General features: G+C 40.0%; 1 protein-coding gene across 1 annotated transcript; it reads right to left on the reverse strand.

Moving 5' to 3' along the window:
* Nucleotides 1-812: 812 nt before the first annotated feature.
* rhcgb (Rh family, C glycoprotein b) lies at nt 813-13,509 on the reverse strand. Its single transcript, XM_079681121.1, has 11 exons — nt 11,299-13,509; nt 10,116-10,305; nt 5,292-5,442; nt 4,935-5,082; nt 4,654-4,820; nt 3,515-3,652; nt 3,027-3,163; nt 2,786-2,901; nt 2,574-2,647; nt 2,071-2,138; nt 813-1,452 (listed from the first exon to the last, which is right to left on the reverse strand). The coding sequence occupies exons 1-11, from the start codon at nt 11,516-11,518 to the stop codon at nt 1,419-1,421; spliced, it is 1,443 nt and encodes a 480-aa protein (XP_079537247.1). The 5' UTR covers nt 11,519-13,509; the 3' UTR covers nt 813-1,418.
* Nucleotides 13,510-16,367: the final 2,858 nt, after the last annotated feature.

The following is a 16,367-nucleotide window of genomic DNA, read 5'->3' on the forward strand; positions in this document are numbered from 1 at the left end:
GTTTCCCCAGATATTATCTCCATCAATCAATTTTAAATGATGTATTCCAGCGTGTGCAGCCCTGCCAGTGACCTTGCCCTCTTGTTACTCTTTGACCCGAGGTCATGAGGATGAGGATGGTCTGCAGTTTGTTATTGGGGACCACAGTGTCCCAACAGAGCAGTAAGGGTGTGCCCTTTACCCTCAGTCGTACTCCACCAGAGAGGGGATGCTGAAGGGCTTTTTAAATGAGGGTAAACTTATTTCCTCCTCTTTTAAGTGTTAAATATCGATTTTCTATTAACTATTTGGTCAAAGTGCATGTGAATAGATTCAATTATAAAAAACATACATACTGTTCTAAATTAAAATACAATGGGTACAGCATACTGTATACATCATGCAAATGTTTGAATAAATGAACTTTATTAATTTTCAAAATTACCATTAACAAACTTTTCCCTTTTAAAATACCATGAGATTCTACTGTGTACAACATGTAAATGTAAAAAATAAGCTTTTGACAAAGTCATTCATCGTTACGTGAATAAAAAGGCTTGCTTATACTTTGCTTTAACCCTCCAATCAACATTTTATAAGCAGCACATTAACATTTAATATATTGTTTCTTATAAACCATGTTATTATAAAAGCAGATATATTAATAAATACAAATGTAGTAAACACAACTCCTATAGTTTATTTTGCTTTGTCCTAAAACTACATTATAGGTCCTTACTGGACAATTAAGTGTTTATATATTGCTTATAAATGTATCATTCTGTTGGTAAAGTCTTACCACACATCCTTTATGTCACAGCATAACTTCAAAACAAGTATAACAGTTCTTTATTTTAAAATCAATAACATTACATCCGATTGTAAAATTAAGACACATATTTAGGTTAAGTCTATATGCAATATAAAGTTAAGCAACCATGAAAAATAAATATAAAGCTTACAAACAAACCTGACAGCTTGACGTGGAAATCCAGTTCAAAACTTAATTCAAATTCAATATTGTTGAAATCATGGTTTTAAATAACTCAAAAGCACTTAAAGAAACCAAAGTTTTAAAGGCCCACACTTCAATCTATTAAGAATCTGTAATTGTTGAAACAAGGCAAGTCACTAGTACCGGTATAACACCTCTCATATTTAACACCAAATATGTGATTGAATTATATTTGATTTAACTGAGAATAAATATCTTGGAAAACAACATTTTATGGCGTTTTTTCACTTACATATTTTTAGTCCCCAGGCTGAACAACATATTAACACACATTTATCGCGATCAATGTTAAATCATTACTGGCTTGGATTTGATAAGAATAACACTCAAATCAATAATTGATATCAAGAATGAGAAAATAAGTCAAATAAAACAGGACGTGAGTTACAAAGATTAAGATCAATCAGGATCAACACCTAAAGCTTTAGGTCTGCTGCATGTTGAAGTTTGTCTCAATTCTGTAAAAAAAGAAGATCACATGATGAGTAACAAAAACCAATGAAACTTCAAACACAAGTTGTTGCTCACAGTGTGAGGATTCAAAATGTTTTCTTCTAAGGCCTGTAGATAATCCTGGACAGTTTACTGGGTAAATTACAATCAAGCTAATTCAGCTATTTTTTAAATCTAGTATCTAATATTATTTTCACTTCCACAGTAAACATGACTTCAAGGTCTAATTGGAGACTTGCAGTGATGTGCTGTGCTGTGAAAAACCCCTATCAACAAAGAGCACAAATAAGCTTCACTTGGGAAAAAAGAGCCCAGGGTCCACGTCAGCATTTGGTAATCTAGCCCCCACATTGAGTGACAGGGACACTGATACATATATAGATTTAATTAATTGTGTATTCACACTGTATTCAACACTGTGAATATATATTCCCAACAAAGGGAAGGAATTACAATGTGTCACATGTATCCTCAGAAAATGTGGATCTGCTGCCACCAAGAGGACATTGAAGGCATCTCACTCCTCATCAAAAAAGGCACAACCTGCAGGGTGGTTTGTTGTGAGAATATCAAAACCCCATGACCCAGCAACCTGTCGTCAAAAGACCTTTAAGGACACTTACACGTCTTTGTTCCGCATGTGGTTGTTGTACTGAAGGACTGGTTCGGTGCTCTCTTCATCCTGAGGAAGCTGTGAACAATTAAGAGTTTAACAACATGATTAAAGTGGAAGACTAATAACCCCAGGATCAAACAGGTAAAACGAAATGTATGATGCAGTGTGCACTTGCTCCTGGCATACAAATGATGAACTGTTTTTTGTAAATAGAGCTGGCAGAATGACTGCAGATCATTTACTAACACACACACAACAAGTGGAAAAACAGGGTAATGAACACAAATCAATCAAATGTTCCCAAACTAAAATAGCAAAGCAAAGAATGTCGATCCTGTAAAGCAGTGTATGTTTTGATATATATACACATGTTTTGGGTAAACCAGCTGGACTTGGTCCCAATCTGACTTTTTGTGGAATAATCTTCTTCCTTCATTGTGATTTGATATTGTTATTCCTATTCAAACAGCAAAATACAAAACTCTTTATGATGACATAAAAGTCTCTCACCTCCCAGTAGTGCTCATCATCAAAACAGCTGTCATCTGCAGGATCTCCCCAGATAGGTAATCTTAAAACACAACCTTAAAGACACAAACAGAGTCAGTATCCCAACACACACAGTCCTTCATTCACTGCATGCAAACAGAGTTATGTCGCAGTTATTAAATTACTGTATAATTTACAGGCTGAACTTAAGGGTGTTTGCTGTTTTCCCTTACCGACAAGGATGCCTCCGCCCACACCGAAACAGATAGCCACACAGAGGGCTGCTGCTTGGTAACCACCTTGCTTTGTGGGTGACATGTCACCCACAAAATCAAAGGTCTCTTTGAGCCTTTAAAAAAAAAAAGGAGACACAGTACAACAAAAGCCCATATTTGGGAATGATACAAAGTATTAATTTGCCGGTTGATCATCTTTTATCCAGTTAGATGACCTCTCTGTTTGTAAGCCACTCACCCTTCAACGCCATAAACAGACTCTGTTGCAGCTGCGGCAGTAATGGCTCCCACGATGCCACCTATGACTCCTGGCATGGCATGCAGGTTATGGATTCCACATGTGTCCTGGATCTTCAGGTACTTCTCCATGAAAGGCTGGGATGGACACATCAGTTAGGTTTGGCTGTGATTACTTAAAAACAGGCAGGTCGGACTGATGGTCGACTTCAAAGCCGCAAAAGCAGCTAAGATAATGAGTGGCAAATGTAGGAAAGCACACTCTGACAGAGAGTATATCAACTAAACAAAAACAAAACAAAAGTTGGGGAAATATTTTGGGGAAGTAAGTTTTGATATGTCTGTGGAGAGTCAAAGAGTTTTGTATTTTTGTTTACATTTGTACATTTCTCTAGCTAATTGCCTTCATTGTTTGTTGGGCATTTTCAAAAACGACACTGAGGCTTATCTCTCAATAGCTATACCCAATAAACCAGTTAAATAGCATACCGTGAGATAGATATAACCCAGGGTGGAGATGATACCACAGCAGAATCCTACGATCAGAGACCCATAGGGCATCAACATGAACTCAGCTGCAGTTCCCACCGCAACGCCTCCAGCAAGAGTGGAGTTCTGGATGTGAACCTAAAGTGAGGTCAAAGTGCACCGTTAGACACAGATACATAAATGGGGTATCAGTTTAAAGCTGAGTATGCATCAAAGTACTTTCAAAATTAAGTTTGAGTTTGTTTAAGTGGGGCAAGTTGACAAGGCGTTCTACTTCAGCAGAGATCAAATATACACACCTCCCTGTCCCATAATCACATTACTACAGGATAGCTTAACTCTAACTCTTAACTTAAAGGTCCCATGTCATGGCCATTTCTACTGATCATAATTCCATTGTTGAGGTCTACCAGAATAGATTTATATTGTGAAATTTTCCAAACTCACATTGTTTTCTCGTACAGCATCTCTGTATACGGCTTGTTGGAGCTCCTGCCCCCCCCCCCCCCCCCCCCCCCCCCTCGCTGTGAGCCCACTGTGCTCTAATTGGTCAGCTTGACAACTCTGTTCTGATGAGTCTACCACCGTTACAGCGGAACATCAGTGATTGTGTGTTACAATGGCATTAGCAATCAGAAAATGAGACAAGTAATGACAAACAGATGAGAATGCTGCGTGGGGTCTGGGTGCCGTGTTGGCGGGACGTTGCGTGGCTCGCTGCTGCGAGGAGCGGACAGTGTGAGCTGGGTTCATTTCCAGCTTGACAGCGAGACATCGTGAATGGACGAGGGAAAAGGGGGGTTGTGCTGAGGGGGCTGCAGCACCCCCATCTGCGCGGCTCCACTAGCACCCGCACCCCCAAACACGGTGCACCTACAGTGTAAGCGCGCCACAGATCGCAGCTGCGAGGCTCCATTAGCACCCCCCAGCGCGTCACAGTTTCGCCGCTGAGAAAGTGTGTGTGTGTGAGGAGCTCCACGGATTACTCCAATGGGTCCATTTGGGTATGGGCACGTCACTGTACCCAGGAAGAAAACAACGGAAAAAGAGAAATCTCTAACGAGGCGTTCTGGGGCAGAAAAGCATTACATGGGACCTTTAAGTGCTGTGACTGACATAAAAACAGTGCTGATCGTCACCATGTCTAGTTTCCCATGCTTCTGGAAAAGGCTGGACACGGCCACAGTAGTGAGCACGGTTGAGGCCAGAGCCAGGTAGGTGTTGATGACTGCTCGGTGCTGCCCGTCCCCGTGGTCCGTGATGGCCGAGTTGAAGCTGGGCCAGAACATCCACAGGAAGAGGGTGCCTACACATAAAGCAGGGTTAACCTTAAAAAGACAGCAGATCCACAGGACATCCAAAATAGTGGTAAGTATTGTGAAGGAAAAAAAAGAACGAGTATGTAATTAAATATGCCCACCAATCATGGCAAAGACATCTGATTGGTAGACGGAGCACTGCAGACGACTGCTCTGGTTCAGGTTTGGCCGATAGAGCATCCACGAGATGGAAAGACCATAATAAGCTCCAAAGGTGTGGATCACCATGGAGCCTCCTGCATCTTTGGCCTTCATAAAAGATCAAATTAGAAATAATGGGTGGGTGGAATAAGTTACATAGCATTAGCACACAAGACAACTGTGAGTCACAGGATTCAGGCGTTTGCCCAGTTTCAGTGTGAGAGGGCAGATTAGCCATAATAAACATGTTACACGATTAGATGGTATCTCTTGCTGAATGACATCAAAAACAAAAACAAATTACTTTTTTAACTTACATGTATGATATGTATGATAATATGTTCCTCCACAGCAAACAATGTGATCCCAAACAGAGTCATGACCATTAGCTGGACTGCACTGGCTTTGCCGAGCACCGCCCCGTAGGCGATCAGGCAGCTCGCCACACAGAAGTCAGCATTTATCAGGCTGAGGAGGGGAAAGGACATTAAAAACATAGAGGACAAACAAAACCATATGAGATCATTTGAAATCCGTTGTCAGGGTAAGTTTAAAAATGTCATACGTCACAATAACTAGGTACCTAAAGGACAATCTATCTATCTTTTTATCTATCTATCTATCCTGTTGTGGCGTGACATTAGACAGTATTTGCATTGGATATTGCTAGGTTGTACAGATGTAGCCTAACAACAGTAAACCAAATAAACAGTACATTTCAGCACTGAAGCAATCATGAGCTTATCTATTTATCCAACTCTTCTTTCTTTCTATCATACAGGTAGGCGCCTATTATATCTGTTGACACATAACGACTAGCCCTTCAATAGTATCATCTTCTAAGTAGCCTTACTGTAAGTCTCTGTTTACATTCCAGGTACAAGTCAGTCAAGGGCGGCAGGTACTGTAGGCTAGGGAAGGCTAAGCCTTCCCAAATATTTGTGTCACTGCATCCTGGTAAAATAAAAATATAATGTATAATGTTTGTGTCTTTGACATTAGCGCTGCTATGCAGCCACATGTGCCCTGTACTACGAAGCCAGTTCAACATACCCTGGATATGTTTGAGTTATCTAAACTAACCCTAACACTCTCTTGACACCTGCACTGTCAGTACAGGAAGTGACGATTCTGAAGAACACGTTTTTTCCCCGGCCCCCGAAAGACTCGTTTGATGGAAGTTTTCAAATCACAATGGAGACTCATCACGGAGGTTTTGGCTATTTCACCCGGTTTCTACCGGGGACACAGCCCGGTCTCGGGTGTCCCCCCGCTGCCTGTGTCCAGCACCCGGCATACACGGTTGTTTCTCGAACCCTCCACTGTTGTCTAGCGGGTGTAACTAAAATACAAGATGTCGTATTTATATATATAAATACATACACAGTATATCTATATATATACAGTGGGGAAAAAAGCATCCAGAAAATCACATTTTAAAGAATTTATTTGCAAATTATGGTGGAAAATAAGGTTAATTTGGTTAATTTGGTCAATAACAAAAGTTCATCTCAATACTTTCTTATACCCTTTGTTGGCAATGACAGGTCAAACGTTTTCTGTAAGTCTTCACAAGGTTTTCACACACTGTTGCTGGTATTTTGGCCCATTCCTCCATGCAGATCTCCTCTAGAGCAGTGATGTTTTGGGGCTGTCGCTGGGCAACAAGGACTTTCAACTCCCTCCAAAGATTTTCTATGGGGTTGAGATCTGGAGACTGGCTAGGCCACTCCAGGACCTTGAAATGCTTCTTGGGAAGCCATTCCTTCGTTGCCCGGGCGGTGTGTTTGGGATCATTGTCATGCTGAAAGACCCAGCCACGATTCATCTTCAATGCCCTTTGCTGATGGAAGGAGGTTGTCACTCAAAATCTCACGATACATGGCCCCATTCATTCTTTCCTTTACACGGATCAGTCGTCCTGGTCCCTTTGCAGAAAAACAGCCCCAAAGCATGATGTTTCCACCCCCATGTTTCACAGTAGGTATGGTGTTCTTTGGATGCAACTCAGCATTCTTTCTCCTCCAAACACGTCTAGTTAAGTTTTTACCAAAAAGTTATATTTTGGTTTCATCTGACCATATGACATTCTCCCAATCCTCTTCTGGATCATCTAAATGCTCTCTAGCAAACTTCAGACGGGCCTGGATATGTACTGGCTTAAGCAGGGGGACACGTCTGGCACTGCAGGATTTGAGTCCCTGACGGCGTAGTGTGTTACTGATGGTAGCTTTTGTTACTTTGGTCCCAGCTCTCTGCAGGTCATTGACTAGGTCCCCCCGTGTGGTTCTGGGATTTTTGCTCACCGTTCTTGTGATCATTTTGATCCCACGGGGTGAGATCTTGCGTGGAGCCCCAGATCGAGGGAGATTATCAGTGGTCTTGTATGTCTTCCATTTTCTAATAATTGCTCCCACAGTTGATTTCTTCACACCAAGCTGCTTACCTATTGCAGATTCAGTCTTCCCAGCCTGGTGCAAGTCTACAATTTTGTTTCTGGTGTCCTTTGACAGCTCTTTGGTCTTGGCCATAGTGGAGTTTGAAAAGTGACTGTTTGAGACTGTGGACAGGTGTCTTTTTTACTGATAACGAGTTCAAACAGAGGCCATTAATACAGTTAACAAGTGGAGGACAGAGGAGGCTCTTAAAGAAGAAGTTACAGGTCTGTGAGAGCCAGAAATCTTGTTTGTTTTTAGGTGACCAAATACTTATTTTCCACCATAATGTGCAAATAAATTCTTTAAAAATCAGACAATGTGATTTTCTGGATTTTTATTCTCATTTTGTCTCTCATAGTTAAGGTATAACTAGGATGAAAATTACAGGCCCCTCATCTTTTTAAGTGGGAGAACTTGCACAATTGGTGGTTGACTAAATACTTTTTTGCCCCACTGTATATACAGTTGCAAGAAAAAGTATGTGAACCCTTTGGAATTACCTGGATTTCTGCATAAGTTGGTCATAAAATGTGTTCTGATCTGCACGTTTGAAGTTTGCAAAAGAGCACCTGGATGTTCCACAGCACTACTGGCAAAATATTCTGTGGACAGATGAAACCAAAGTTGAGTTGTTTGGAAGGAACACACAACGCTATGTGTGGAGAAAAAAAGGCACAGCACACCAACATCAAAACCTCATCCCAACTGTGAAATATGGTGGAGGGAGCATCATGGTTTGGGGCTGCTTTGCTGCCTCAGGGGCTGGAAAGATTGCCATCATCGACGGAAAAATGAATTATAAAGTTTATCAAGACATTTTGCTGGAGAACTTAAGGCCATCTGTCCACCAATTGAAGCTCAACAGAAGATGGGTGATGCAACAGGACAACGACCCAAAGCACAGAAGTAAATCAACAACAGAATGGCTTCAACAGAAGAAAATAGGCCTTCTGGAGTGGCCCAGTCAGAGTCCTGACCTCAACCCCAATTGAGATGCTGTGGCATGACCTCAAGAGAGCGATTCACACCAGACATCCCAAGAATATTGATGAACTGAAACAGTTTTGTAAAGAGGAATGGTCCAAAATTCCTCCTGACCGTTGTGCAGGTCTGATATGCAACTATAGGAAACTTTTGGTTGAGGTTATTGCTGCCAAAGGAGGGTCAACCAGTTATTAAATCCAAGGGTTCACATACTTTTTCCACCCTGCACTGTGAATGTTTACATGGTGTGTTCAATAAAAACATAAAAACATATAATTGTTTGTGTGGTTTTAGCTTAAGCAGACTGTGTTTGTCTATTGTTGTGACTTAGATGAAGATCAGAACACATTTTATGACCAATTTATGCAGAGATCCAGGTAGTTCCAAAGGGTTCAAATACTGTACTTTTTCTTGCAACTGTATATAGATAATAAGTGTCAGTGCGATTTTATGTTGTATTAACGTGCATTTCCTGTTCGGAAAGTGGTGCTGTACTGAGAGTAAACAATACAAGGTGTCCCTATTTTTATATATATCTATATACATATGTATATAATAAGTGGCAGTACGATTTTATTTTGTATTTGCGTGCATTTCCTGTTCGGAAAGTGGCGCTGCGGCTGTACTGATAGTAACTACAATACAAGGTGTCCGTATATATCTATATATATAGATATATACATACATATGTGTCACAATACGATTTTATTTGTATTTGCGTGCATTTCCTGTTTGGAAAGTGGCGCTGTACTGATAGTGGCGATTTTATTTTGGAATTCTTAGCGTGCACTTTCTGTCTGTGTACGTATGTGTCCTGAGACTGCTGCCTGCAGGCAGGCTCCCATGGGGTTTCTCTCTCCAGCTGAGAGCGCGTTCACGTGAAAGGGGCGGGGTTAGCAACATTTGACCAATCACAAATAGGGACAGCGCAGCGTCATACTTCATTAATGAAAAGTAAACTAATATTAGACAAATATGAACTTTAAACAGCCATGACTTAAACATATAATCAAGGATACAAGCCACATAGTTGCACCTGCAAGGTGAATATAGAACAACTGGTTAAAAAATAACTACCGAGTGTTTGAAAGCGTACAACAGTTTTATGATATCACTGCCCCATCTAAGACACGAGTGGATCTGACTTTAATTACATTTGAGTTGAGTGTTTAGTCAACTTAATGTGTTGCTTAAAATAATACTTCTGCATACAGTAGCCTATGAGACAATGTAGGTGATGCACGACCAGATACGGCTCGAGAAGCTGACTCAGATAAGGAAATGTGATCTATTATGATATTATATGAATGATAAAGTGCGACACGTCGGCGTCTTCTCTGCATACAGCAGTTTAAACTGTATTTCATTTATCCTGTGAAATGACTTGATAGATTTAAACTCTGCACACTGAGCTCTGATTGGTCAGCAGGCGGTGCTTTCACTGAGTTGATCTATTTTTTATAGACGCGCAGGAGGCGGGCAGCGTCAGGTAAAAACGCGACGCCTATGAAGTCAGTCCAAAAACATTGAAGCTGTGGGTGCACGGATATATCTGTATGGGATCCTGTCAATCAGACTGGTTGCTTTACCTCTGTGTTTTTTCTTCTGAACAATAGAGCTGAAAATAATAATATTTGCTTAAGATGGTCACTGTATTTAATCAAAATAAAACAAAAGAAGAAGGAATGCTTTTGACTCATTGAGAATAAAACTGATTACCTTTCAACTCCAATTTTGATCTTTCCATCGGGGCCCAGGGAGCCGAACCAGCCTTGCATTAGCAGCGCCCATTGGAGGCCAAAGGCAGCAATGAGGAAGTTGAAACCCACCGCACCAAAGCTGTAGCGCTTAAGAAATGTCATCAGGAAGCCAAATCCAACAAAAATCATCACATGCACATCCTGAAAACCTGGGGCAAAGAGGACAGAAGGGAGAGATAAACTATATGAAACATTTAGGTATATGCAAGATGATACACATATTACATACTAAAAGGAAATGGGAAAACCTGAAATAAAATAAGCTAAATACAATACTTTGACGATAACTGACACTGAAAGGACAGGACATCTGTGATGTGCGACATTTTCCAAAAGAAATTCTGATGTGCTTCTTATATGATCTATTGTTCAAAATATAAACGTTTTTTGCAAAAGGTGTCTCTTCTTTTGAGACAGTTTGTATATGCTATAACCAGTGGCTGGGGGATACCAGCAGGTATCGTTTACAAACTTTACATCATAATACTGTAAGTGCCCGACACACCTCATATTACAATAGGTTCACCCCCCCCCCCCCCCCCCCCCCCTTTGTTGTAAAGGAAGGTTGCGTGACTTTAGGAGTCTGACAATATACCGTGTTAGGACGTCGATTTATCCTCACATCCAACACCATATCTGAGATGGCTCAATGACAGCCTGACACTGACACCGAGGGTGGTCAGGAGAGGAGAGAAATAAACAACGCCCATTTGACACGAACATACATATCCAAATACATTTTCAAGGCTTGAAATAAATAAAAATACATATTTGTATCCGCATTTATGTGGCCAAATGAAACACCTTTTGTATCTGTATAAAGTTGTAAGAGTTAGCTTGTTTGTTAAACTAGATAAAAAAAGTCTGAGGGGAGTCAACCATCCATGGAGATGTGCACCTGTGGGTGACAGAGCCTTGTCAGCTATGTAGGAATATGCTGATGGGTCAACAGGTATGTACAAAAAACATTAAAAAGATAAAACAAATGTTCAACGTGGAGAAATGTGGATGCATAAGATGTAGATATTAGTATACATTAAGATGCTAATTGTTTTAATGGTTGCTAGATTAATAGGAATACAAGTTACCGAGATATATAAAGAGAGTGAGAAGGAATCAAACACTTAAATGAAGACACTTACTTGGATATCTGAAGTAGAACTCATTCTCCATGTCACTCTTATTTGTTTCCTTTCTGTCATCTATCCAGTGCGAATCTGAATCATCATCGTAACGAATAAAAATCCCAAACAAGATGATCATGGCTGTTTCCCACACAATGCAAACTGCCGGGAGACTGATGCGAACATTAGTATTCTTTGGACGGTCACACAATTCCCTGAAGCTTTGAACACAGCCCATTGTTTAGGTAGGTTTTGAGTGTTATTTTTTCTTATTTTCTTAGTTATAAAAAAGTCCTTTGCAAAAGTTGCAGCCACTTAACGGCCCAGAGCATCTTTAGCACAAGTAAAGATAGGCAAGGTAGCTGTTTGCTTTAATATGAGGACACTCCCATAGTCACTCCCTCCACTTCACTACACACTTCAGGTGGTGACACATCTTAAGTAAGGGATGCTTAATGCTTTTTAATAATAATAAATATATATTTATATAGAGGAATATAGTAGAATAGAATATAATTGACTCCTTTCCCTATAGCTTTTCTTATAGTAGAGTGTCGATCATCACACTTTGTGAGATATTGTAATATATATAAGTAAAGTACTTCTTCTACTAAGGACACAAAAGACATGCTCCACATCCTGATTGAACAAGAGAAGGATGATGAAGTTTAAGGACGTCTTCTCAACAGATTGTTTTGGTTATATCTTGTCTGGTAGGATAAAACACATTTGTTATCCAATCTGAGGGATTACAGAGGTTTTATATTTTCTGGAAGCCCCTCTCTTAACATAAACACTCTTAGCATGTTAAGAGAGATTAACATTGCCTTTTTGTATACCATATGAAGCTTTTCTCTATAGTTAAAGGTCTCTAACAGACCTGAACTTGTCCTTGTCTCACTAGTTGTTTCCTGTGCCTTTGAAGCATCAACTGTAAATAATGAATAAACATGCTGGGCCCCATTAGAAAAATGCAGGACGTGTTGGACTCAGTCAACCATCACAGACGCAGGGTTCAAGGATGACACAAGGGTCTTGTTTGTTGGAAACAAAGTCTAGTAGTTTATGCACTACAGACACTTATACATGTTTCTTTGACATTAAGCCTTTTCTTGGGTTTATGTGCTCAAATAATTGACCAAATTTGACATTGTTTAAAATGAAGGAAGTATGGTATAATAACTACAACTCAAAGTAATAAAAGCTGTGTGGTTTAGCTATTAAAAAAAATACACTGTCTTAAACGAGTTTATATTATGATGGGAAGCCAGGAGCTGGTTATTTTAGCATGGAAAAAAGACTGGCAGCTGGGTTGTGAGGGCGAAACAGAAACAAACAGCAGGGGGGAAATCACCTACCAGCATCTCTAAAGTTCACTTAAAGGTGACCTATCATGTAAAATGCACTTTTGTACGTCTTTTATACATGAATATGTGTCCCCGGTGTTCCAGGGAACTCACCAAGTGTCAGAAAACACAACCCTCTCCATTTTCCTCCATACCCAAATCTCTTAAAAAGGGGCTGCAACTGATCTGATACAGACTGATCCAGATTTGAACACTTCTATGACGTCACAGAAATGGCGCTACGGCTATTGGGCCAACTCCACCAATCAGGAGGAGACAGCTACGGACATTGCCGTTCGAAAGCGCTGGAGACGCTGTAGTACATATGCCAGGCCTGTAGATGGTGCTGTTCTCACAGAATCAGCCCATGCAAAGACAGTGTTAAATTGAGCGAAATGAGGAATGGCTAAAATGCATGATCTGTTTGGTATTTTGAAAGATAAAAAGTATACATATGCCTTATATAGGTATGGACCTACACTGTATTATTCAAATATAGCATGATAGGTCCACTTTAAAGGTGGGGTATGTAATTTTGGAGAAACCAGCTCGAGTGCGCTAGAATTTGAAAGTACACAACCGGAAAAAATCTGCCTCTTCCTTTAGACTTCCTTACAGAGCCCCTCCTCCAACACACACAAACACGCACATGACCAATGAGGCTATGAGATAAGTTTGTGCACAGATGGAAGGCTGACAGGCAGGTAGGCCATCCAGTTATTTTAGCCGGCCCGGCTAAAATGATTGGCTGAGCTTTTTGCAGTGCTACGGCTTCCACGGATGATTTCTTTTAATGTATAGAGTGGCAAAGTCACGCCCATCTACTTCCGGTCCATGGGACCTTATTTCGGAAAAATTATGTATTGAAAACTTATCTTTCGATCCCGTTTGTCGATCTTGAAAAATAATTTCCATGTAAAAAAAGTCAGAGTTTGTCGTAAAACTGTTGAAATATAAGACTATGAAAAATACGCAACTAGAAAGACTACAAATCCCAGAGTCGCGTAAGTGATGTCACAATTGTTTTCCTCCATTAAGAGATAGCTAAGATCAGTGCCATATAGATATAATCTATCTATATGGCGCTGGCTAAGATAAGATAACTTTAACAAGATACCAGTGTGCTTAGTACCAGGTTGTTATCATACCAGCAATGGGTCTTGCTCGTTCTTTCGCTTCCCGTCTGATGAAAGGACCAGGAGTGGCTGGCTGGATCAAGTTAGCTACCTAGCTAGTAGCAAGCACGTTAGTTTGCATTACAGTCTTAGCCTTGTCATTTGTATTAGCCTTAACATCAAGTAACATCAAGTAACCCAAAATGGTAAACAGTAAGAGTAGTAGTCATATTTCGTGAACCCTTTGAAGAGTGCTGTCACACCGGTGTGATCATTCTATAATACACCATTTAAGCCCGGGGGAGAAATGCTAACGCTACATTAGCATCGGCAATCTGTTCTACTTCATGCTATCTGCACAAATGGTTGAGATTAAACATTAAAAAGATCAGGTAGTTCAGAGAGAAAGATGAAAAGGCTACGACTGTAATGCTAACTAACGTGCTTGCTACTAGTTAGGTAGCTAACTTGATCCAGCCAGGCACTCCTGGTCCTTTCATCAGATGGGAAGCGAAAGAACGAGCAATATTGACCCATTGCTGGTATGATAACAACCTGGTACTAAGCACACAGGCCTCTTGTTAAAGTTATCTTATCTTAGCCATCTCTTATATTTAGCAGAGGAAAACAATTGTGACATCAGTTATGACATCACTTATGCAACTCTGGGATTTGTAGTCTTTCTAGTTGGTATTTTTTAGTCTTACGACAAACTGTGACTTTTTTGAAATGGAAATGATTTTTTTAAGATTGACAAACATCATATGTGTAATTCGTGGCACAATTCAAACAGGATTGAAAGATAAGTTCTCTCTCTCCATTGACTTCAGTGCATAATTTTTCAGAAATAAGGTCCCATGGACCGGAAGTAGATGGGCGTGACTTCGCCACTCTATTTATTGTCAAAGCATTTAATATATTCATTGCTATCGGGATGTTAAAGGTGGGGAAGATAAGTTTGAGAAACCGACTCGAGATACACTTTTTGTTATATTCCATGGAATGCTCTTACATCCCGATAGCAATGAATATCTTAAGTGCTTTGACAAAAAATCCATAAAAAAACATCATCTTTGGAAGCCATAGTACTGTAAAAAGCACGACCAATCATTTTAGCCGGCCCGGCTAAAATAACTATAGGTATACTAGCGTAACCCCGGTTCTCAGAGTAACATGAGTGAGATGTCTCACTATGGGAGGCACATCCCATAGTGAGACATCGAAACGAATGTTATGAATGAGAACTGGATGGCCTACCTGCCTGTCAGCCTTCCATCTGTGCACAAACTTATCTCGTGCCCTCATTGGTCATGTGCCCTTTCCTGTGTTTTCCTCTGTAAGGAAGTGGCAGATTTATTTTTATGTATTTTCAAATTCTAGCGCTCAAAATCAAATTCAATTCAATTTTTATACAAAAAGTGTTTCTGAAATAAATTACATACCCCACCTTTAATAAACACTTTATATCTTGTATGTTTAATATTTGCTAAAGAGTAAAAAAAAAAAATTGGGATTATGAGCTGGACTATTTCTTTGCTAGGAGCCATTGCCAGGCATCTAGTGTTGTGTTTTTCTTAATTGTAACATGTAAAGTGCGTCTAAAAGGTAGGCAGGTAGTTGCTTTGAACATTTCCAATCTGTTTGATGCTTTTGTCCCTTTCTCAGCCACCCTTTGTCAAATTGTGACGTACTAAGGTGAAAGTACACACAAGGACGCCCTAATGTAAATAAACATCATCCGAACCTACCTGTCCGGTCCTGGCTATTATGTAAGAAAGGTCAAGTTCGCTGGATTTAGGAGAACCCAGCAGCTCCTAAATGTCATGTGCTTGCTTTCCTCCTATGGCCTCGAGAAACTGTGATGACAGAGAAAACTGGCTTTAACCAGCAATAGAAAAAGCAATGTTAATTGTACAGATAAATTATTTCACAGGTAATGTGTTGAACACTGTCATTAAGGCCATTACAAATGGTTAGAGAATCATGTTTTCTAATCGAAGACATACATAATAGCACATTTGCTGAAAACATATCCACAATGTTTTAAATAGGCTTTTAATATTAGGAAATGTTATACCCTTTTTGACATAACAGCTATTTCTCCCTATTTTTGCATGATAAATTCATAAGTGTGAAGACACAACCAACGTTATAATAATCTATTCTTTGCTAAACAAACATTGATAGTCCTGAATAGTTTCAGCTTTTGTTGCTTGCTATGCTTTTGTTGCTTGCTATGTTCAAAATGTTCGGTCAGATTTCCTGGTCACGGTATATGTTTGGTTCCTCATGTCAGTAAAAATTACTTCACGAGGAAAAAATGAGCGTGTCAGCAGCTAAACCTATAGATCAATGCAGTGGTTGTGTGCTCACCAACGGATAACCTCATTAAAACGAACGAGCACTTATCCATGATCATTGATCTTACTGCTCGGTTTAGCACTGTTACCTTGGTGCTGTTATCCTGGCAGATGATGTTCTCTTCAGGGATGAAGTGCAGCATTGATCCTTCTTGATCCTGAAACTCCTGGCTTTTTGAAGCAGCTTTTGTAACTTTGATATTCTTTAGAATAAAGGAGAAATGTGTGGTTAACTGTTGCCTGTAGGTTAAACATATAAAGCTGTA

Source organism: Notothenia rossii (assembly GCF_949606895.1).
Source record: "Notothenia rossii genome assembly, chromosome: 5".
Taxonomy (NCBI): Eukaryota; Metazoa; Chordata; class Actinopteri; order Perciformes; family Nototheniidae; genus Notothenia; species Notothenia rossii.